General features: G+C 55.1%; 1 protein-coding gene, 1 long non-coding RNA gene, 1 other non-coding gene and 1 pseudogene across 4 annotated transcripts; 1 reads left to right on the forward strand and 3 right to left on the reverse strand.

Moving 5' to 3' along the window:
• The first annotated feature begins 254 nt into the window (after positions 1–254).
• FSD2 (fibronectin type III and SPRY domain containing 2) lies at positions 255–13,956 on the forward strand. The gene is made up of 13 exons (XM_037153615.2): positions 255–379; positions 1,527–2,244; positions 2,387–2,482; positions 4,007–4,237; positions 5,437–5,459; positions 6,341–6,462; positions 7,289–7,444; positions 7,922–8,056; positions 8,738–8,888; positions 9,641–9,774; positions 10,620–10,752; positions 11,805–11,981; positions 13,634–13,956. Exons 2-13 carry the CDS (start codon positions 1,672–1,674, stop codon positions 13,884–13,886), a joined length of 2,184 nt encoding a protein of 727 aa, XP_037009510.2. The 5' UTR covers positions 255–379; positions 1,527–1,671; the 3' UTR covers positions 13,887–13,956.
• Positions 13,957–15,743: 1,787 nt separating this feature from the next.
• LOC119055404 (uncharacterized) lies at positions 15,744–18,389 on the reverse strand. 2 transcript variants are annotated; one of them, XR_005083691.2, is made up of 4 exons: positions 18,006–18,389; positions 17,676–17,798; positions 16,664–16,760; positions 15,744–16,020 (listed from the first exon to the last, which is right to left on the reverse strand). It is a non-coding gene; the product is annotated as an uncharacterized LOC119055404 (long non-coding RNA). The 2 variants fall into 2 exon arrangements; XR_005083692.2 differs by lacking the exon at positions 16,664–16,760.
• On the reverse strand, positions 16,872–16,996 carry LOC119055407 (small Cajal body-specific RNA 15). The gene has a single exon (XR_005083693.2). It is a non-coding gene; the product is annotated as a small Cajal body-specific RNA 15 (non-coding RNA).
• LOC119055405 (uncharacterized) lies at positions 17,847–18,025 on the reverse strand (annotated as a pseudogene).
• Positions 18,390–23,979: the final 5,590 nt, after the last annotated feature.

A 23,979-nucleotide genomic window follows, 5' to 3' on the forward strand; every position in this document is an offset into this window, starting at 1 on the left:
GCAACTCCTTTCCCTTAGAGACCTAGAGAGAGCATGGTAGATTTCAGGAGTGTGAGTTGCAGTAAACAGAGGGAGTGTTTTTTGTGCTGTCCTGTAGCAGGGATTCACTTTACCTCACGTGGGGTTGGTGCAGGCTGTGAAAGCCTGGGGTGCGGGTGATTCTTGCCCTGGGTGGAGAGTAATGCAGGGGCCCATTTGCGAAAACAGTCTGGACCCCTAAATGTACATGTTGGCAAAGCGTGGTTCTGCGCTTTGGTTCAAATACTGAAAAACAGCCTGTTCATCATTTTTCACTCATCGGTGCGTGCTCTGTCCTCCCGCAGAAAGTTGTCTGGTCTGGACTGTGCTGAGACGCTGACCTGAACCACGTTGCACAACGGTACTGCTCAGCTCTTTGCACAGGGTTCTGTGGCTGCGGCTGGGGGATGGCCGGGGGGTGCATGGCCCAGCTCCTAAGATGATAGGCGAGATCATGCCCCTCTGGGCTCACTTTCGGGGAGAGAATTCACAGCTTTCATTGGATTCTCAGAGGCATCTTGGACCCATAAAAGGTTAAAAGACATTTTGGAGGGGACTTTTCTAATTAAAGCACGGAGACACACCTCCCATACGGCACTTGCAAAAGTCGTTTTTATTTTTAACCATACCCTGCGGCTCAGAGAGAAGCCGTCTAGCTAAAGTATTCTTCACAGACCGTGATTTATCACTTCGTCTCTCTAAGCCTCAGTTTCATCGTGTCCAAAACGACAACTTATTATTAATGGACCTTTTTCCTCTATCTGAAGATTTTGTTTAGAAGCTATTTGGTTATAAGAGTCCTGGCTAAGGGGAAAAGGCGCTACCCTGGATCTTAAAAGTTAATCTTGCTTTTTTTGTTGTCCTCACAATCTATTTCATATGTGTCACGTTGGAACAGTTTAATCATATTTCTTTGTTTTTAAAGCATTTGGTTACCACAGTTTTTTAGAAAGGGGCGTTAGGAACTGGATTGCGATAATGGTTGCGTAACTTGGGGTATTTACTAAAAATTACGGGATTGTGCACTTAAAACAGATGGCTTTTCTGGCATGTAAATTATATTTCAATAAAGTTATTTTTTAAAGCTATTAGGGGATGAGGTAAGCAGCTCATGTCCTTCCTAGTTGTACATGGGTGTGTGTTGTTGGTGAAGTACTTGTGCGGGTTGATGAACACGGTACGATGATTCTGTTGGTGATTTGAGCGGTTAAATGGGGAAAAAAAACCCGCTTCTCTAAACAAAAAGGGTTGGGTTTTTTTGTGTGTATGGATCAGTGGTCTTCAGACTTTTCTTTTGTTTGTGAACAGCACCCTTAGAACATTATCTTATCTTATAGACTACTCTCCAGTAGGAAGCGAAGTTTTCTTTGCAGGTGGTTTGAAGTGTAACCACAACCGAGCTGCTCAAAAGATTGTTGCAAAAACTGTGAATGAGTTGATCCCAATCCAGTGACCACCCCTGCAGCGACCTACTCAGGAACTGAGCTTTTCCCCCTGCTGTGTTCCAGGACCCAGGATATCCACGGTTAGCCGCCCAGGAGGGGTCCTTCTGGTGCAGAGGTGCTGCCAAGGGCTTCCCTTGCCACCACGCAGGAGGGGGCTGGGGAGAGGCCGGAGCTGCACGGGGCGCCCCTGGGACACCCACTTTTCCCCATGGATCTGTATGACTCCAGAGACAGGCTGCAGACCTACCCAGCAGAAATCAGTCGAATGAGAGGAGAAGTCGTCCCAGCTGAGATGACCAGTGAGCTGAGAGGGGCAGCGAAAGGTAAGCCTGAAAGAGACTTTGAAGAGGAAGTGGATGAACTCGTCCATTTATATGGACTTGAAGATGACGATGAACTAGCGGACGAGTTCGTCAATGAGAACACACCCAGGATAGAGGTTTCGGAATATTCTTCCCACGTGGCGGCAAGGGGAGAACCAGCCGTGCAGCAGAGAGACTGGAGACTCAGTGCCGAGGCAGCGGAGGCTGAGGGCCTGGGCTTTGGTGGGTGGGGCTCGGAGGGCCAGTGCCAGGACCTGCGGGAGGCCTACCGGTACACGCACGGCCGCGCCAGCGAGGAGTACGAGTGCTACGTCATCCCAGAGGAGGAGGACGAGGAGGAGGCCGCCGAGGTCTTCTGTGCCACTTGCAAAACTCCACTGAGAGAGGTGGACAAGGACCTGGATGAACACAGAGCACACGAGCTGACCCCGCTCAGCAAAGCGCTGGAAAGCGCCAAGGTAAGCAGGTCTCCCTCCCTTCTCCTTCCCCTTGACCTCGCATCTGCCTCGAGGGGTCAGGCGGGGACCAAACCTCAAACGCCTTGGGCAGGAGCGAGTGAAGGAATGCAGCACTGACCCCTGGCGATGCTCTGTTTGACAGGATGAAATTCACAGGAACATGTACAGGTTGGAAAAGCAGATCATCGAGATGGAAAACTTCGCCAGCCACTTAGAGGAGGTTTTCATCACTGTGGAGGTGAGGGTGCGTAGGTGAGCCCGTCAGACACGTGCTGCTTCTCCCATCAGGGTCACTGCTGCCCCCACCCCGCTGCCCTCCCACAGCCCACTGGGCACGTACCGTGTGGAACTGACCACTGGCAGCATCTCCTGCGGAGCCACAAGCTCTCGGTGCAGAGGCTGTGTCTTCTGCGTCTTTCTAGCCCCAGTCCCACTACAAGGCAGGACTCCTCCTTGCACGGGCCACCCTCGGCGAGGCTCTGCGAGACCCCCATCCCGTCCTCGATTACTGCTCCTTTCCCCCCGTTTCTCATGAGTACCTTCTCACGTCGGTCCCCATACACGTCACAGACCCCTGGTGTGCCCAGTAGGTCTGCAGTGCACCACTGAGGTGCCATCCAGATGAGCAGACCAGGCCTGCGGACCTGGGGACTTCCCTTCCCCCGTCCCTTCGTGTGGGCACTCTAATTCTGTCCCTGCCACCTTCCACTGACCAGCAGAAGCACCCCGTGTGAATCAGCTGAGCCCCAGACCCCTTTCCTTGAAGCTGGACCTTCTTCGCCCCTAATCTGAGCAGGGTGGAGGGCCACTGCACTGATCCCCTCGGGGGCACAGAGCAGGGACAAGCCCGCCCCTCAGGAGCACAGGGCAGTGGTCAGAGGGCAAGAGCCCAGCAGGAGGGACAGAGCGCCCTGCACTGGGCATGGCCTGCTCCCTCTCGGGTCCGAGTGTCTTCACCTCTCAGATCAGAGAGCCCTTTCCTGTGCCTTCGGCACCGGGGGGCTCAGCTCCCGCTTCTCCTTCTCTCCTGCCCATTGGAGCAAGTCTGACACACGTAGTAGTCACTCGGCAAACACCCCTGAGTGATGGGTCCTCTCCTTTGGAAGTGTCCCTGTTGTCTGGTGAGGACGGCAGCCACCCAAACCCGCAGAGCTGTCCTGGGGACCAGGAGCTGAGATGCTCTCGTCAGTGTGTCTCTCCCGTTCGGCCCCAGGATGAGAGCTGTCCTGACCCTTTGTTTCCTGCCTTCTCTCACCTGTTGGCACTGCCAGGCCAAAGCCCTGGTTCCCCTTTCCCTTCATCTTTCTCGTAGCTGCTGTGAGAATCTGTGTGGTCCTGGCGTTTGTACGATGTTGTCCAAGCGTCAGGGTGTGGGGGGGGTGTGGTCACAAGACATTGAAAGCTCAGGTGGGCCTCTCCCAGGGCAAACATGTCCATGTTAAGGTCCCAGGTTCTGGTGCAGGCCGACTCATCACTGATGATCAACTGGGTTGGTTGTCATGGCAGTGGGAGGATGGCGAAAGCGGAGGTGGTTTGAGGGTGAGGAGGAAGACAGAGAACAGTGCTCTCTGTTAGGAGTGTCCATGGGGCTCTAGCTGGAGACCCCGGTCCCAGCAACCCCTACATCCACCCCAGTGTCCAGGCAAAAGGTGATGGGGAGGGACAGAAGCATCTCTGGATGAAGACATTTTCATGCCCCAGTGACTCCATGGCTGACACACCCCAGGCACTGGAAGGATGGCTGAGGTCCACTGTCTTGCAGGAGAATTTTGGAAGACAGGAACAAAACTTCGAGTCCCATTACAACGAGATCTTGGAAACACTCGCTCAAAAATACGAAGAGAAAGTGCAGGCTCTGGGGGAGAGGAAGAAGGAGAAGCTGGAAGCCTTGTATGAGCAGCTGGTCAGCTGCGGCGAAAACCTGGACACCTGCAAAGAGCTGATGGAGACGGTGGAGGAGATCTGCCACGAAGAAAAGGTGGACTTCCTGAAGGTCAGTCGGGGCGCAGCAGGCAGCGGTGCGCTGGGGTGACGGGGCCCGGCAGGTCGGCTGGCCCCTCCGTGCCTGGTGGCGCCGGAGTCGGCTTCCACGGTCAGCATCCATTTTATCCCAGCGGGTGTTCGTGACGGGGGACTGTCACCCTTCAGTGGCCAGGCGGGTTCGGGTTCACACACAACTGACCCCTTCCCTGCACCGCTGCTCAGGCGGCATCAGGGCCGGCTCCTCTGTCCTGGTCGCCAGGGACCTGTCCCCCGTCTCCACTTCCTGGAACTGAGCAAAAGCAGTGCCCCAAGGGCTCCGGGAGCTCTGGGAGAAGGCTGTCCAGGTTCGACAGTCACCTCCAATCTCCCACATGCAGGGAAGATTTTAAATCTTACTTCATAAACTGAAACATGCAAAAAAAAAAAAAAAAGAATCCTTGATTTCCTTGAATTCTAGTGAAATCTGACACCAGGCCCTCCGGCAGCTGGGCTGTGGGAATTGCGGTCTCCCAGCCGGGCCCCCCCTCTCCTCGCCAGGCCCCACAGGAAGAGGGGCCGCTGAGGTGTCCAGGACGGGCAGGGGAGGGGGGCCTCAGCCTCTGGAGCTTCCTGTGTGTCTGCTGCCTCCAGGTCGACCCAGCCCATCCGGCCCCCCCAGAGCCCCACAGCGCCTCCTTCCCGCCGTGCTGGGGCCGAGGGACCTGGGTCTGAGGCTGAGATCACCTGGCGGGCCCCTCCGGAGCCCTCAGTGCTCAGACCTTTCCAACCAGGGGCCCCTCACCCCGTGATCCCACTGCCTCTCCAGATAGAATCCAGTAGGTGGGGAGAGTGAGGTGCGTGAAGGCGGCCTTCTCACGTCCCTTACAGCAGGGAGAGGTCGGAGACCCCGGAATGTCCCTCGGGGGAAGGACAGGGGGTTGGTTAGGAGACGACACAGCTCCCGTGCCGTGAACCGTGAAGCATCTTTCAGAACCAAGGCTGGAGACCGTCCGCAGCGTGGACAGGTCTCGTGTGGCCCGAGTGAGGAAAAGTCGCGTGGACAAAACCGCACCGGCTTCGTTCGAGTGGTTTTGTTAGAGTGCGGGGTGTGGCTGGTGTTTTTCTTTTTTACCAGTTTCCCAGCTTTTTCATATGTTTAGCTTGTTATATGGTTTTCAGAAGTCATTTCCAAAATCGGTGTAACGCTGTCTTTTTTCCCCTCCTCTGCAGGACGCCACGGCCATGGCTGACAGGTAATACTCCGTTCTCACGTGTGTCTTCCTCTGTCCCCTCACCTCTGGGTGTCCAGGGAGACACGGCTCCGCTTGGCACAGACTCCCAGTTTCGGCGTTTGTGTGTGACCCTGAACAGCACCAGCTGCCGGACCGTGGTGTGGGGTCACCGGACCCCCTGGGCCCGGGTCTCAGGGTCTCAGGCTGGAGGGAGCATGTGGGGAGGCCTGGCCAGCAGGTGGGTGGTCAGATCTCCTCCAGGAGCCCCTCGTCTCTCCAGGAGGAGCTGAGGCCTGGAGAGCGTCCCCAGGGTCCCCCCGCTGGGCCAGCCCGCAGACTGAGCACCGCAGAAACCACACACCACAGAGTCAGACGGGAGGCCAAGTCCGGGGCCCCCGAGGCACCGGGCGTCCAGCCAGCCTGGGACCTTCCTTCATGTCTACAAACAGGGACGGTTTTGTGGGAGTTCAGTAACACAGTGTCTGAGAAGCAGCGTGAACACTGAAGTTTCAGTGTTAAGACAGTTAAGACACAGGAGCTGTCAAAAGACAGAGCTGGTTTCGGGTTCTGTGACTGCCAGGCAGCAGGTGCAGGGAGACCCCGAGCCCCACCCCACGGCCAGAAAGCGGAGTCCCCAGGGAGTCTGCACATGTTGGGCCTGGCCTTGTGTCCCGGTGGGGCCTGTCAGAGGCTGTGGGTCTGGAGCTGGGCGGCGCACGCCCACCCACTCCCACCTCTCCCCTCTAGTGCACCCATCAGCCCCACCCGTCCCCAGTGGTGACCTCCTGCGTCAGTCACGGGGGCAGCAGAGCCCGCTCCGTGCACTGCCAGGGGCCCAGCCCAGCGAAGACCCTGAGGAAGATGCTCTCCGCTCTCATCAGCGCATCTTTTTACTCCGACAGACTCAGAGAATTCCTGGAAACGGAGACAGACGTGGACATCTCCACGCAGCCTGCCGTGGAGGACCAGACCTTGGACTTCTCCGACGTGGAGCAGCTGCTGGGCTCCATCAACGCCATCCCAGGTGCGCCTCTGCCCTGCGTGCCGACGCCCCGGCACGTCCAGCGTCCCTGGGCTTTGAGGGAGACACTTGGGTGGCCAGAGAAGTCGTGACGATCTGGAAGCGGGCAATTTCTGTCCCCCTGGCTTCATGTTTTGTCTTTGTGGCCGGTAAGGGTGGGGACGGAGGCCAACCCCCTGGGCCAGTGCCCATTCTCCCTCTCCAGGGGGCCAACGCCTGGATCAGGGGAGTTTAGAGTAGTTGTCAGTGTGCGTAGTTCGCCCCTCCTCGGAGACACCTGCCTTCCTGTCTGATTTCCACCAAACCGGCACCCTGAATCTTATTTCCTTAACCCGCACGGTAGTGAAGAGATGAGCTTGGGAATTGATGGAGTTGGGGAGAGCCCCGAGTTTGCCACTTCCTAGCTGTGTGACCCTAGGCAACTTACTTAACCTCTCTGAGCCTTGGTTTCCTGGTCTAGAAAATGGACATGATTAATTCCCATGGGGACAGGGTGAGAATTAAACGAGGTTCTGTGTGTACAGCATGTCGCATGGTGCCAGGTCGCACTCAGAAGCATCACTGATTACATACTCCAGGGAATAATACTAGAATTCAGCTGTTTTAAAAAAAAAAGATTTTATTTTTAGAGAGAGGGGAAGGGTGGGAGAAAGAGGGAGAGAAACACTGATGTGTGGGAGAAGCCCTGATTGCACGCTCCCATCCAGGGGCCTGGCCTGCGACCCAGGCAGGTGCCCCCGCTGTGAATCTGAACAGTGCCAGTCCGCTGAGCCACACCTGTCGGGGCTAGAATTCAGGGTGTTCACCTTCCTCCCTTGTCCTTTTCCAGCTCCATCTGCCCCAGTGATTAACCCGCAGGCCCCCAACTCCGCCTCGGGTTCCTCGGTCCGCGTGTGTTGGAGCCTGTGCTCCGATGACACGGTGGAGAGCTACCAGCTGTCCTGCCGGCCGGTGCGGGACGGCCCCGCAGGGAAGGACCCAGCAGGTGAGCCTCTGCCGGGGACACGGTCACGCTCCAGAATGGCTAAGGCCACTCAGAGGTCCTCTCAGTGGGGAAAGTGGCAGGATAGGGGGGCGCATCTGCTCACCCAGCGCCTTGGAGGGCAGTTCCCTCATCTGGGAGCTACCCAGGGGTTGTGGTGCCGGCAGGTGAGCAAGGCAGAGGGGCTGGAAAGGCACGCTGGGGCCCGGCTGGGACGGCTGTCCACGGGGGTCTCATCCTGCAGGAGGCGGCTGGGCCCGGCTCACTGGGCACAGCTGTGCACCTGCCCTGCCCCAGCCTGGCGGTGGCAGCATCCTGTTTGCTGCCGTCCCATTGGCCGAAGCCGGTCACATGGCAGAGGCGTGTGCACAGGGATGGGAGGAGTCCCTGGCCTGTCTTGGGATCTGCAACTTGGGGTTGGGCAGGATGAATGAGGAACCTCCTGGCCAGTTTTGGGGTTGAATTCTTCTTTTTTCCCAGAGTTTACAATGACCGTCAAAGAAACATACTGCTCAGTGAGGAATCTCGTGCCAAATACCCAGTATGAATTTTGGGTCACAGCTCAGAACAGGGCCGGCGTCAGCCCCGCCAGTGAGCATGTGGTGTACATGACAGGTACGGCAGCCACGTGTCCCCGGCCAGCCCTTCCTGCCAGGGCACCAGAGTCACGGCCCTCCTCATGGGGCAGGGGGTCTGGGTTTCATTTTGATGGACAGAGGGACCTGTGTATTTTTTTTTCTTTTATTTAACACACCAAATCCACGTGCCTGATATGGCAGGGACATTTTCTCATAGTTGGTGTCAAAATGTCAAAGACCACTCGGTCACAGGACTGTTTGAACCTGGCAGCCCCCCTCCGCTCCGGTACCCCTGACAGGCGTCCGTCCCCTGGCGCCCGGGACAGCCCAGCTGCTGTAACAGGACAGTGTAGATGGGGCAGCGCATGGGCCTCGGCCTGTGTCTCTCACATCTGCAGGGCGGGGGTCCAGGCAGCCGTCTTTCCGCTGCGCCCTCGAGGAGGGGAGGGGCAAAGCATTTTCAGTTCTGTGCTATGCTGAACGTCCCCACTCTATGACCCAGTCACCCACCCCCCCAAGGACTCCAGATGCCATCGGTTGGGGACGAGGTTTCAACACAAAAACTTGGGGGCATGCACATTCAGTCTGAGGCACGTGGTTTGCTTTATGTGCTCTGAATGCCTTTTGTGGGAAGAGGGGCTTGTGTGTGATGTCGGAGCTCTGGCCGAGACGGCTGGGCGTGAACAGCGGGGCCCTCCTCTCCCTCTCCGGCGTCCAGCGCCTTCTCCCCCCGTCATAAAGAGCAGAGAGGTGCGGAGCTGCGAGGAGGCCGCGCTGATCTGCTGGGAGTCTGGGAACCTGGACCCGGTGGACTCGTACACGGTGGAGCTGACCCAGGCAGAGACGCCGGGAGCCTCAGGCGTGACTGAGTGAGTCACGGGGCCATTTTCGGGGCTCACAAGCCCCCCCCCAAGCACACGGTGACACGGGTCAGGGAATGTGTGGGGCCTGCAGGGCAGGTCGGAATTTGCGACCCACAGGCACCTAAACTTCAGGTGGCTTAGTTCTCCTGAGAAGTAGCAGGGATGCTGTCAGTGGAGGTGGATGATGAGTGAATACGTGGGGAATCCTCAGGTTTGCTTTCTCGCCTGAAGGTCTTCCACTCACTCACGCGACACGCACTGAGGGCCAGGTGGCGCCAGGGCCTGTGCTGGGCTCGGGGACGGCAAATCGCGTGCCCTCACGGAGGTGCCGGTCGGGTGGGGAAGACAGACAGGAAATGAGAAAACAAACAAATGCATGAGATGTTCTCTGAAGGAGAAATACGTGCTGTGGAGCGGGGATGGGGATGAGGTGGGAGACGGGTCAGGGTCCTGCAGCTGGGCGGTCAACTGAGACAGAACAGGCAGGAAGGACGCGGAGGCCCCAGGACAGTGGGAGCAGGGGCGCCCCTGGGAGAGCACCCGGAAGGACGCGTCCGGGGATGGAAACCCTCCCTGCTGGAGTGTGTGTGTGTGGGGGGGGGGGGGGAACGGCCCGAGGCGGGAACAGTGGCGGCCAGTGTACAGAGACCGTCGTGTCCGAGGTGGACGGCGGTCGGAAACACGATGTCCCCCGCCCTGGTCGGAAGGGCGGCCCGCCGCGGGGGCCCGCGGTGACTGCGTCCTGCGTCCTTGCCCAGGTCTGTCGTGGGCGTCCCCACCTGCGCGTCGCTGGTGCAGCTGCAGCCCCGGCAGAGCTACACGGTCTACGTGCGCGCCCTCAACATGGGGGGCCCCAGCGCCCGAAGTGAGCCCGCCACGGTCCACACCACAGGTCTGTGCCCCCGGCCACACACTCTCCGGGACCCACAGGGGCCACTCTGTGGCAGAGCCAGCGCAGCGAAGACGCTGTTGGAACACAAACAAATGTTCATGGTCAGGAAGGCCTGTGGAGCCAGGCCGGGAAGGGGCTCGGAGGCGGTGGGAGCCCTGCGGCCTCCTCTCACAGGTGGGGGGCGGGGTTGGGGCCCGAGTCACACAGCAGTTTGCCTGCAAGCGCTAGAATTCAGGGTCCTTCTGCACACCCCTCGGGGGCTGGCCACACTGCCCCTGGGGGCCCAGTCACCTCATCCCATAGTCTGGATGCCACCCCCGGCAGCGGCGTCTTTATGAAGTTCCAGGGAGAGCCGCTGCTGGGACTCCTGTTCCCATTCCCGCCGTCAGTCCAGCACCTCGCCACCCACAGGCCCGGCTTAGACCTGCCACCCACCTCCTCCCAGGCCCTCTCTGGCCCTGGTGGGTGCCCACATCCTCAAGTCCAGCTCCCCCAGTTCTCACTTGCCATCATCCTGTCATCAGATTGTCACATTTCACATCCAAGTCTTGAGTCAGCAGGGACATGACTGGAAACATTCTGCCCGTCCCCTGCTGTCCCAGCACGGCTGTGGCTCTGGGTTTGGAGCTTTTGCCAGCTGCTTTCTCAGCCACCCTCGCCTCTGTTTCCTTATCCACAAATGGAAATAACAGCACATGTCTCCAAGGGTAATGGCGAGGACTGAATGAGATGAGACGTGCAAACTGCTGAGCTCAGTCAGCCTGAGTCGGGACGCCGCTGCGTGGTGGTGACGCGGAGGGAGGAGTGACGGCCGCTGACGGCCTCCCGGGTTTGCTCCCCGACAGGCAGCTGCTTCCGCCTGAACGAGCGCACCTGCCATCCCTGGCTGACCGTTTCTGAGGACGGGCTGACCGTGGTGCGCAGCGAAAGGACAGCCCCCGTGAGGAAGCCTCCCCCCGGCAGCACCCGCTTTACCAGGTAGGTGTCGCGGTGTATTTAACGTGCGGCCCTGAGACGCCAGGAGTCGGACCCCCTGGCAGAGCTGTTTCTAGAGCTTGTACTTGGTGACATTGAAGCGATTGGTTGATTTACACCTCGCCTCTTTCTGAAAACTTAAAGAAGACTTACAGTAGGGGCGATACACACCAGTGAAGTAGAAAACTCCAAGTGTTGAAGAAAATGAAGGCCCCAGGTTAACTTCAGGGCTAATTTCGTTTCTATAACTGAACATCAATGGCTCTTAGCTTTCCCCGTAGTCGTGGCAAAAACTGGTCTTGGCAGGTTGATTTTAGAGCCAGGATGGTCTTCTAAGGAAGAAAAGTGGCTCCCTCTGGGGGCCAGAAGGGCCCTAGACAGAGAACTTCTGCCTGCCTCCTGGGCCCTAGACTGTGCCGGCCGCCGGCTCTTCCTCCAGCCTTTTTACAGTGCACGTGTTAAGCACCTACTGTATGTGTCTGCGTGAGATGGAACCATACATGGTGCAGCAGAAAACACGCTCATCCTCTCCCGCCTCTGCCCGTTCTGCCCAGGGTTGGGGGCACGGGGGCAGGGGCAGTAAGAAGCAAGAAACGTCTTGCCTGTGTTAAAAAAATAGAATTCCACTGAGTAAATTTTGAAGATGTTACTGGCTTTATTCAACGATTCGTGAGTCGGGCAGCATCCCATCTGACATGGGGAGCTACGTGGAGCTGTGGGAATGGAAGACTTTGGGGTTCACTTGACTCTTGAGTTCTGGGAGGTCTCAGTCCCTTTCGTTTATGAACAAGTGATCCAAACCTTTGGTTTTGTTACTAAAAAGCCCCCAGAGTCTTTTCTGTGGGTTTGTCTCCTCTTCCGTTACCAACAATGTAATGATCTCGTCTCCTGCGCCAAGTCAGGCGAGAGCTTGGGAGGCGCCCCTTTGCAGGCGAGGCGCGCTCCCCTGCCGCCCCACGCACAGACCACCCGCAGACCGACGCAGTGGGCGTCCCTCACCGCACAGCCAGGCGGGGTCGCCTCCACTCACGGGTGCTTCTCCCTTCCCCAACCAGGTGTGTCGCTGCCATGGGGGACCTCGTTCCAGTCCGAGGGCGCCACTACTGGGAGGTGGAGGTGGACGAGCATTCGGACTACACGGTGGGCGTGGCCTTCGACGACGTCCCTAAACAGGAGGACCTGGGGGCCAACTGCCGGTCCTGGTGCATGCGGCACGCGTGGGCGCCACCAAGGTAATGCGCAGCCGAGCCCACAATCACTTCCAAAAGAGCAGCAGCATGGGGGGGGTCTCGCCAGCAGCCGTTGGCGCCAACTGGGTGCGCTAGGAAACGTTCTGATTTTTCGGGCGTGTTCCCAGCCTCTCCCTGGAGGTCCCGCCCCGATGCGCGAGAGCAGCTTTGCGCTCTTCTCCTACGGATGAAAACGGCTCAGGCTCCTGGAAGGTGTTCCCTGCCGAGCACTGTTGTACACCTTACCTGCGCTCCCTAGTTTACCTCTCACAAGCGTGTCATCCCCTTTTGTAAGTGGGAAAGCTGAGCCGCAGAGCAGTGAGGACCCGCCCCACCTGCATTCAGAGCTGGGACTCTAACCCAGGCGGCCTGGCCCCAGAGGCCGCTTTCCCACTGCGGAGCGCTTGCTCGGCTTCAGTGTTAGGAAACGAATGCAGTTCCATCTTCGTGAGCAAATGCGGGCAGAGGCTTCATGGGTAGTTCACTGCCCTCTGCACGGGGCAGTCCCACAAAGCGAGGGACAAGGGACATTGTCAGACTTGGAAGGCCATGGTTACAACCTCCCTTTATCTCACAAATGGCAAAAAAAGCCTCTCCACACCACTTTCCCAGCACCCTGGTCCTGTGGGCCCTCTGACCCACCCTGGCCTGCTGGACCCGATTAACCTTTCATCCGACGCTCGGTGCCCATGAGCCTCCCTTGCAGTTGAACGTTGGTGGTCACTCTCCCCTGTGTGTGGGAAGGCCAGCTTTCCCCCTGAGATATTGAGACTATCGGCAGAGAAAAATCAGGGGAGTGTAAGGAGAGTAGGGGTCTGTGTGTGGGGAGGGGGGAGAGGACAGAGGGGGCAGGAACGTGGCACGTGAGCTGAGCACCGCGGCGGCGGCAGAACCTCGTGCAGTCCCAGCTTGCACAGCACACAGGACAGACGGTTTTTGAGTGGAGGGCGATGGTCAGGCGTCCTAGCTGACGCGTGTCGGTTGGCTCCCAGTTGTAGACTTCACGGGTGGTGGGAGGAAGGTAGAGGGAAGGGCCCATGAGGCTTCTGGGGGCTGCTCAGTGAAGAGAAGCCGAGGAAGATGGGAGGGCTGGACGGCACGTGGACCGTCTGTCCCCGCCGTGTGCAGCAGCGCGCTGAAGCACGCAGCTCCCGGTGTCTGCAGGTGGCAGGCTAGGGAGTCCCCGTGGCTGGTTTGCGTTCAGCCGGTTCTCAGCGCACACAGGACAGGCCCCAGGGAGCCCTGCCGCTCAAGGGTCTGAGCACCGGGTGCCTCTGAGCCCTGGTATGCAGATGACACCAGGGGCCGTCATGGGACAGGCGAGGACACCCCCGTTCCAATTCCCTTTGTTACAAAGGATTTTTGGCCTCAGAATCCAAATTTTAAAACGTGTTATGTCTATACAAATTTGGATAATACCGTTCATAAGTTTCTTAGTTTAAGAGGTTGCTTAGAAACAAAGCTTAAACATACACGTTTCTTAGGACAATTTCAGAAAAGAGCTGTAGAGAATAGTTTCAGAAAGAGTCTGTCACTTTGGTAGTCATTCATAAAATGACACACAGAAGTATTTGAATACAACTATATAAAATGTTCTGCAAATGGCCCGTCTACAGAATTTCTGCAGATTTCTTATGTCAACATTTAATTTTCAGGCATAAGTATGAGTTCCTACACAACAAGAAGACTCCAGATATAAGAATAACAGTTGCCCCAAAGAAGATTGGCATTCTGTTAGACTACGAAAATTCAAAATTGTCCTTTTTCAACGTGGACATTTCTCAGCACCTGTACACATTTACCTGCCAGCTCCACCACTTCGTGCACCCCTGCTTTTCTCTGGAAAAGCCGGGGTGTCTGAAGATACACAATGGCATCGCAATGCCAAAGCACGTCACTTTCTACTAGACGAGACCTTGCCCAGCTCCCTGTCTGCTGACTTGCCCCCATCAGCCACTCATGCCTGCACACTCCAGTACGAGCCGCGGCCTGGCAGACTGCGAGCTGGCCCCAGCTGCCCCCGGCCTGGGCCTCGTCCCATGCACTGCCACCTCTGTGATGCTGTGACTCGTGTCCCAGCCTGGCTGCAAGATATGGGCTCACACTAAATGCACTCAGGTTCTTCAGCTTGTCATACTGTGTTGGTCTGTGTGTTCATGCGCGACAGCTCAGACTCCAAGGCCGACAGCTTGGGGGAGGGGACAGGGAAGAGATGCACGTCAGTGGCTGCAGCAGCCCAGCATGCTCGTGCTGTCTCATTAGCCAGCCGAGAACTGACTGGAGAGGGCAGGTCGTCCAGAGGACAAGAAGCCCTGGGTGCTCTTCCTCCTGCCTCCCCAGCAGTCAGTGGCACTGTGCTGCTGTCTCCCCCACCACACACGTTCGTTCCCCTGAAGGAACTTGCCCCGTTCTAGTTTCCAAATGACCTCTCTGCCTAGTTCCACACAGGCAGGGACAGTGTGTCCTGTTCCTCGCTAAGTCCCCAAGGGCTCATACAGAAGGGTGCACCGAGTATCTATTGAATAAACGAGTATTTCGCTCATCCAGCCACTGCTCTTTGGCCTCTGCTCTCCACAGGAGGAGCAGCCCTGCAGGTGGAGAGCCTGGCAGGGAGGCATGTGAGGGGCGGGAGGGCCCCTGCAGCCTGAGGGCAGCGTGGGGGAGCGGGGCCAGCACCAGCACTGCACACTTCCTGCTGTCACAGTCTCCCACACACATGCGGCCCTCCCCCCCCCCCCGTGCATATTTGGTGGGGAGATGGGTGGGGAAAACAGAAAACGTAGTGAGTTGTAACTGAGTTGTAACCAACTCTAGGAACGTCCTATAATGTAAAGAGAACCAGATTTGAAGTCAGGACCTAGGTCTGGTTGCTACTTTGTCACTACTTGTCCGGAGAGAAGTCGCTGTGTTCCAGAGCTTTCATTTCCCTTTAAACAAAATAAAGAGTTCCTTCTTGCCTCTCGGGATTGGGAGGTTTCATGCCTGATGTGAGTGGGCATAGCAAACACAATTTCGTAAGAGAACATCCATCCACCAAAGTGCAAAGCTGTACCTGGAGGCAGAAGTGGCCCCAGCCCAGGCGCTGGGGCAGCCCACCTCACTGCCCGGCCCCACTGGCTGTGTTCCTGCTTCCATTCAGGTTCCCCGTCACCACCAAGCACCCTGCACACGAAGCATTTTCAAGCTTGAGTCAAGGTGCAGAGTAAACTGACTCCATTCCTGAGGCAATTCCCTGGGGGCAGTTGAGTGTGGTGCTCCATGGATGCCTCTCTGAACCAGACCCTCATCGCTCGAGGTTTTGTGTTAACTGAAAAACCTTCCACTTTTAAACTGCCACGCTTCTCAGCAGGCTCCAAGTCTGACATCCCAGCATGCTCTATGTCTGACAGTGAACACCTCTCCTCTCCTGTCGCAAAACTCCGCCCGTCATAAACAGCAGCTCAGATTCCTGAATTAACAGCTCACCTCGACAATCTTACAGCTCAGTACACACAAGCGTGCACACACATGCACGCCTGCCCTGCCAACCTGCATTGCTGCCCTGAACAAGGAAGGTTCAGCCCATGTGAACACAGAGATGCTGCACATTATAAACAGTACGATGTACACACGTGTACACTAAGAACTGTTCCCTGCAGACCACAGAGTGGGGAGCAGGGCTTCACAGATGAGGCAGGTGTGCACGCAGGGCGCTCACAGGCTTTACAGGGTACTTCGCAGACAGTGCATGTGGAAAAAATGGATAAAACTCGACACCCGGGAGGTTTTAGTAAAATTTTATTTGACCAAGGAAAACATGCAGAAGGGGCTTTGACATTTAAAATCCAGTTAATTTAAGCAAGGCTGAGGACCAATTTCAAGCATCACCATTAGTGACCATAAAGAATGTTTGTTTACACTGTTTCTCATATTCTACAAAAGGAAAGGTCAAGAACAGAAGCAATCAAACTTTTGTTTTCTGTGAATACTGTGATTTCTTATCACAAATAATCTGCTGAAACTAAACTTCAACAAGGGACAGGATTCACCTCCAACCTGCAATCTGTTAAAAAAAACAAAAACAAAACCCATTTTTAAAAGCCAGACAATTGTAGCCACAATCCCTGACACAGGGCAGTTAAAAAGACATCAAAATCCATTCTTTTCTTGGCTTTACCTCATCACTTTGTAACTCACAAGCAGTTATTAACATAAGCTTTGGCTTCCGTCAACAAAGGGGAGAGAACATGTGGGAAAAAACCACAATCTTGGTGTAAACTAACATGGGTTTAGTAATTCAGAGTACTCAGGATTTAAGCTACCCTTGTTAGATGGGATTGAAAAGTTGGTTAGATTTGGCATATAAAATGACGTTGGATTCTGGTATAACTAGGTTGCCCTTCACTTGGAAAAGTGTAAATTTAGTAACGACTGCCTGCTGGCTGGAACAATGCTCTGCACCCACTTGTACACAGCCAGTAAAGTTTCTCGGAAGCACATGCTTGGTCATCATAAAAGCAGAGCAACTGCATGGGCAGTGATGCCTTTTTCTTAATACTTCACAACCTCCAAAATTTGTTAAAACCCTAACTTTACGTGGCTCGCACACTGTCAGGGGGTCCCAGCACAATTCACCACAATGTGCTGGGACCCCCCCCCTTCCATAAAGGAGACTACACGGGTCTCTACCAGGGAAGCTTAGTTACCCAGTAACTTCCTGAACCCACGGAGGTCTGCACTGCAGGAAAGGTCCTCTCCTCCTCCTTCCTGAACAAGGTCCTCGATTTCTGGTCGCCTTCCTGTCTGTGAGTACAGGATGATTCTCTTGGGTTCCACCCTGTTCTCCTCCACCCTTTCTAATCTGTAAATTTACCACTGCTTTTCTCTACAGTAAGACAATGGAAAGTACACAGTTACTGTTGGTAGATATGTAGGTCTTGAGTTTATTTTGCAAACAAGACCTGTTCTCTCTACCTTTTTATTTAGGAGGCTAAAAGCCGAGCCAGCTTGACTTCAAGGACTCTTTTCTTAGTCTCCAGAACACAACCAAGTCCAGTTTTTGAAACACTGCCTTAGCATGTTTAAAATGTGAAGGGGATGGCATTATTCGTAAGCTTTAAAAGATCTGAACTCTTACGTGTGCTTTTTTCACTGCAGTAAATGGTTAATGAATCAAAATGCAAGATAAAGAGTTTAGGGTTTGGAAAGAAGACTCCAGCCAGTCAGTGTCTTTTTTTTTGTAGCATAAGCTTGGATTCTAACCTTGCTGTTGCCCTTGTTCATCCCAAAGCCTGTGTGGGTCTCTTCTTCGAAAGGAGCTAAGGAGATGCCTAAGCATAACAGACTGGATTAGATGCAAGCATCTAATCCATTCTCCAGGAAAGGACCAACCCAGGTCTCTCCAGTGTGCTTTTCAACACAGGAGGAACTTAGTTTTTAGAGATGGATTTACTAAGTATATACATTATTTCTTGGTAAAACTGTCCTAGCTACTATTCTACCACGAGAAAGATCCCCATCCTTGGGCTTCCTTTCATATCCCATCCGGTTAAGGGAGAGAAGGACAGGGATTGAAAGAGAAGGAAAATAAAAGCACTATGCAAAAGTAAGGACAGAGCTCTGGCGAAAGGTATGTTACCTGACAGTCTTAGGTACAATTTACGGTTTACAAACCAGCCATAAATCCCTAAGCTCCTGGACCTCCTTTTCCTTACCCACCTAATGCATGTATACCGACGGCGTGTCTCCAAGTTAGTGCAACAGATGCTGATGCCTCCTCTAGCAGGAGTCGCTGAGACAGAATACCTGGGTTCGTACAGGCGCTCACGTTACATCCCTTCCCTGTCATAGAATATTACCGATGTGAAACTCACCAAACGAATTTTTTTTGGGGGGTGCACCGTTCCCGGAATAATGCTATACCGGGTCGATGATAGGAGTGGACGGAGCAAGTTCTTATTCCATCTCCCAGCTCCAAAAACCCATTTAATATATAGAGGGCCTATCATATATTAAACTGATAAAAACAGATACTACACTTGATCTTACCCAAAAGGCCGAGAAGCAATCACCTACTAAATTAAAAAAATTAAGCTTTGCTCCGTTTATTTCACCATTTCACGTCGATCTCCATCACTGCTCCTTGCTCGTTTTTCAAACAAGACTGAGAAAGCTGAGCACAATAAGTTAGGACGAGACCTAGGTCGCTGGTTGCGCCGACTCTCCCACGGACACGCCAACACCTCTCCTAAGCTCCGGTCTCCCGCCGCATCCTTTGAAATCTAGCCCGCCAACATGCATTTGTACTAGGACGCTGCTGTCACCCGCGCCGCCGAATGGCCAGAAAACGGCCTTACTCCACGCAACAGACGCAGCCACCCCTCCGGTGTCTCATCTCCAAGTCCAGTCCTGTTTCTTTCCAGAGGAAGAGAACCCTTTTCCGTTTCCGGGACGTGGGGAGGAAGTCCCGCCTTACGCCACGGCATGACGTAAAGACGCACCGAGGCGCCGCGCGCCGGCTCGGAAGTGATGATGCGAGTGGCGCCTTCGTTGAGTCGCGCCAGTAGATTCACGGAGGTCGAACGCAGGGGAGCCGGAGTGGAGGTCATTATATTATTGCTGGATGTGAGGAGCGGGGACAGGGCCGGGACCCTTTCAGCGGGGCCTAGCAGAGTGGCCTGGAGGCTCCATCGCCTCAAAACACTCCCTTCTCTCTGGGCGACCTTCCGTCTGCTGCTCTGGTTTCTGGCTTTGCCCCGCCTGTCACTTGTTGCATTTAGATTCTCCCGGTCTTTTGCGTGTCTGTGCAGCCCCACACCTTGCTGTAAGAAGGGCTACCACTTATGAGCATTGGCTGCGCATCCTGCCCTAACGGGCGCTCATAAGCCGAATTATCCTGGAACGGACGGGGCACCTATATAGCCCTCCACGCCACTGTGGGGCCAGGAAGACAAACTAGACATTGCAATAGGCCTTTATTTAGTTTCCTAGGGCTACCGCCATGCAGTACCACAAGCCGGGTGGCCTAAACAACAGATGTATGTTCTCTCACAGGTCTGGAGGCTAGAAATTCGAAAAGAAGGTGGCAGCAGGATCAGGCTTCCTCTGAAAGTGGGTAAATGCCTTCCTTGCTTCGTTCTGGTTTCTGGTAGTGTCCAGCCATCCTTTGCCATTCTTTGGCCTGCAGCTCCTTCACTCAGGTCTCTTAGCGATGTTCCCTAACTCTGTCTCTGTCTCGGTCTCTTTTTGTAAAAGGACACCAGCCCCCTTGGCTCAAGGTCCCACTTTGACTTCAGTGTGTGATCTGGTCTGAACTGATTACATCTGCAACGACCCTCATATGAGATACAGTCACATTCTGAGCTTCTGAGAAGGACGTGAATTATGGGGGTGACACCGTCCAACCCAGTACAGCTGTCAAGAGCTTAAGAAGTAGGCAAGCCGTGGCCAGGTAGCTCAGTTGGTTAGACCATCCTCCCCTACACCAAGGTTGCAGATTCCCCTGCCAGGCCAGATACGAAAATCAACCAGCGAATGCATCCATAAGTGGAACATCACATTGACGTTTCTCTCCGTCCCTCTAACACCTATATATTTTTTAAAGTAGGCAAGACAACAGCTGACCATAAATAGCTGTAATACAAGTGAATTCAAACGTAGTTCAGTTGGGTCTGAGAGGTTTTTGTGGGTATTTGGACCATTCCAGTGGTGGGTAGGTAGGATCGGGACATACCATCATGGCATTCCAGGCAGCCAAACATCAAAGACAAGGAAGCACAGGTTGAAATGTAAAATCCCTTAAAGCAGGAAAGACCTCGAATGCAGACTGAAGAGCTTGGAGGCTATTCTCTGTATAAAACAAGGAGTAAATCAGCGTTTGGCTGTGGAGTTGTGCCTTAAAGATTTATCCGCGGCTTAAGCCAAACCTACCTGTTAGTTCTTCCAGTTTATAAGAAATGTTGGTGCCTCTGCCCGTGCTGTCCTTTTTTCCTAGAAAGCTGCCAGTCAAGCCCCACAATTTCAACTTGACTTGTCAGTGTTTTTGACCCAGAAGTTGTACTATATGTAGTATGGGGTGTAGGAGAGAGTCGTTCAACTTTTTTTTTAATTTTTAGAGAGGGGAAGGGAGGGAGAAAGAGAGGGAAAGAAACATCAATATGTGGTTGCCTCCCGTGTGCCCCCCACTGAGGACCTGGCCCACAACCCAGGCATGTGCCCTGACCAGGAATCAAACCAGTAACCCTTTGGTTTGCAGGTCCGCGCTCAATCCATTGAGTAACACCAGCCAGGGCTTGCCTGACTTATTTTATAATACTAACTTCCCCTTAATACCAAGATCTAACAAAAATAGCACAAGAAAAAAGCTAGACACAAAACTCACAAAGCTCTGAGACAAAGTAATTAAATTCAGCCCTGCATTCCAGCTGGGACAGGAAAGCGTTGGTCCCAGCGATGATCACTGTATTAGTGGTTCAGAGATTTTAAACTGTGTAATCATCTCATCTGACAAAATGTTTTCCGAAAAACATTCAGTACCTATTTTCATTTAAAAGGAAACAGCAGCAAAAAATAAAAAATAAAATAAAATAAAATAAAAGGAAACAGCAGAATGGGAAGAGTTAAACAGCAACTTAATAAAAGGCAGAAAAAAGGATACTGAACCAAAGATGTACAGTGCTTTTATGGGAAATATGAAATATTGTAGAAAGACATTAAAACAAGAAAATGTGGGTTTCTATTCCAGGGTGGGAAAATCCAGTGTTTTAAAGATAGCACTTGTATCACAGGTTAATAAAGAAGGTTTGACATGGTGCCTATTGAAACAGTGATAGCCTCTCCACATAACTCCATGTGGTCAAAGTGTTATTGTTTGATACACTCTCAGGTGCCGTTCACTGATGCTTTATTTAGAGTGTGCGTATCTCATTATGAGTGAGATCGGTATTGTAGGGGTTTTCTGGTACTATGTTAATCACATGTTGGTATTTAAAATTATAGTAAATCCCTTAAATTAGGGAATATTTCATTTTCCCCTATAGTCTGAAATAATTTAAATGTAGAACTATTTGCTCTTTTAAGGCTGAATAAAGAATTCAGTTGTGGCACTGTACTATGTGAGGCGGTCTTACAGGGTGATGGGGCACCCGGGTACCCTGGGTGGGGGAGGACCCATTCAGAGGGCCGCCACAAGCAGGTATGGGGCAGGGGCTGAGCAGCAGGAGGAGCAAAGAGAGGGTGGGTGAAGGTACCAGTTACCTTCCCAAACCCCAGCCTGACAACCTCTGGCCGCCTCCTGCCCCCAAAGCTGCCAGGAGCAGGCAGTGCTGCCCTCCAGCCGGCCTAGACACATGCTCAGAACACGCCCCAGGGCTTCTTGCTGGGCTCCACCTAACTGAGGGGCGGAGGTGATCTGGGGCTTTGTAAGGGAAGGAAGGGCCAACAGGGTGTGCTGGGGGCTCAAGGGAAGGGCCTGCATTGCCCAGCAGGGAGCCCTGGCCCTTTTTCTAGCTGCAGGTGGCCGGCAGGAAGCACTGACCCCAAAACCTTGCCTCTCACAGAGGAACCCTTTGTGCAGGACCAGACTGCAAGGGGATGGGCGGGGCTGCAAATGCAGGTCAGACCACAGCCGCAGAGCCAAGGGCAGCCAGGTTAGCCCGCAAGGCCTGTGCTCGGTGACGGGACCCCACTGAGCTGAGATCCTGCGGGGGCCTCTGGGGGAAGGATGGGGCCCTGGACCCCAGAGGGACTGCCTGTCACCCTCACACCCAGGCTCAGGGCCACCCTAACCATTCTGTTCTGAAAGCGACAGTTAGAGTGAGAGGAGATAGAGCTCAGGCCTCTGGCAAGGAGCCCAGACAGGGTGGGCAGCGTTGTCAGGGGGGTGCCCAGAGATGGGGATGGCTCTCCCCTGAGCTCCTGCTCCCTGCTCCTTGGGACCTGCTGCTTTTCCTGTCTTGGCTCACTGAAAGCCAAGGGTCCCTCCAGGTCAGGAAGGACACCCAGAATTAGCACCTCCCAGTGGTGGGGCCTAGGGAAGGGGGTGCTGGTTGCTGGCAGCAGGGAGAGGCAGTACTGTTTGGTGGTTAAGGTTACAGGCCCTGAAGCCAGACCGCCTGGGCTCGTATCCTGGTTCCTCCACTACCAGTTTGTAACATTGGCAACCTCTCCTGGCCTCAGTTTCCCCGCCTGTAGAATGGGAACGACAACAACAGTATCTTCTTGACATCGTTGTTAGGGTTAGGTGGAGTTGTAGCATACTCTCTGGCAACAGATGTCATTATGGATGGAGCGGCACACAGGGACCTAGATCCCTGCCTGCATGGGCATCTTGTCACCCAGACCCTGACTCAAAGTCCAGGGGCCCTGCTGACGGCGGCCAGAGTGCCTCACCCCCTCCGCCCTGCTGGGGAACTTTCCGAGGGAGAGCCAGGGCCCTCCAGCGGGGTGACCCCCTGCGAGCTCTGGGGCAGGGGTCACAGGGGGGCAGCCCGCTCTGAGGGCCCATTGTTCTCTGAGCCGAGAGACACGCCTTCTCTCCACCCTTCTTCCCATGATGCACAGCTCTGCAGGCTGAGGAGGGAACCAAAGACAGATGGGCCTTTCCTGTGTCCCCTCATCCTGCTCACAAAGAGCTCTCAGTGCCTCCCAGTGGTCCTGAGGTGCTGCTGTGCTGCCCCAGTTCACAGATGACGCTGAGGCCCGGAGGGGACAAGTGGCGTATTTGATGTCCAGTATGGAAGAGCGGCACAGCCGGGACTAGGTCTGCCAGTCCTGCATCCAGTCCTGCAGCACAGGCTCATGGGTGTGCCACCTGCGCAGCGAGCCCCTCACTTGGTCCCTTTTGCAGAGGACACAGCCTGGGGGGGTGGCCTGGACCGTCACTCCTCAGCAGCCGGGTGGTAGCAGCTGGGTCCCCCGCCCCCAGATGAGCCTCATCCCAGGTAAGTCGTGAGCCCTCAGCTTGTCTTGTCTTCTCTCCAGGTGGGGTGCCTTCTCCCCCCACAGGGGCCAGGACAGCTCACCCTCTTCGACAGCTCTGACTACTGCTTGGCTCAGTGGGTGCCAGGAAAGAGGGGAGCAGGGACCAAGGTCCCTTCCTACCGGGTGGACTGCAGAAGGGCACGGCCGAAGGACCACATGTGAGCAGACCCTCCCTGTAGTCAGGTCTCGGGAGGTGGGAGCCAACAACCTGAGCCCAGGATGACCTACCCTCCAGGTTTCCCTGGGTCCCCAGGGTGTGGGGCTTTCTCTGTTGAAACCTGGACAGTCCCAGGCACTGGGATGCACTGGTCACCTGAATCCCCCACAGCTCTCAGTCTGGGACCATGAGACCCACCAGCAGTGAGTGGAGGACGCTCTGGCCTGGGGCCAGAGGGAGAGAGAGGGTCGGGGTAGGAGAAGTGAGGTGGGCACTGTGCCACGCGGGCCTGGGCAGCCCTGCTCCTCATTTCTCGGTGGGTCCTTCCCGCCCCAGCCCAGCCGGCTGGAGTCAGCCCACTGCCTCCCAACAGAAGCCTCTCAGCGCCTCTGCCGGCCCAGGGAGCCCACGCCCAGCAGGCCCTTCTCTCACCTTCTGGCTGAGGTCAAAGCCCTGGCCCACCCCAGGGAGTGAGGACGCCCTCCCCAATCCCAAAGCCCCTGTTCCCAGTGAAGACAGAGAGGTGTGAACCAAAGGCATCCCCACTGGCTTGTGGAGCAGGAGGAGGTGAGAGGGTGACTGATGTTTAGTACAAAGGTCACAGGACACGGAGTCCAGCCGTGCACCCTCCGGCAACCTCTGAGCCTCAGTTTCCTTGTCCTGAAAATGGGGCTATTGTTCCCAGCAAGTGGATTATGTGAAGGATCAAGTGAGCAGCTGCTGGACAGCCGTGTGCTGCGGAGGGTGTCGCAGGGTCTCCCCTGCTCCCGCGTGGGAGCGGTGTCCTGCCTCCGGGTCTCACCTTGGTTTCTGTCTCCTTGGACTTCTCCACACGGGTACCAGCTGGCTGTCTGGGGTGTTGCCTCCAGGGCTCAGGGAGATGGG

The sequence above is a fragment of the Artibeus jamaicensis genome, unplaced genomic scaffold (assembly GCF_021234435.1).
Source record: "Artibeus jamaicensis isolate MK-2021 breed Jamaican fruit bat unplaced genomic scaffold, CSHL_Jam_final scaffold_612, whole genome shotgun sequence".
Taxonomy (NCBI): Eukaryota; Metazoa; Chordata; class Mammalia; order Chiroptera; family Phyllostomidae; genus Artibeus; species Artibeus jamaicensis.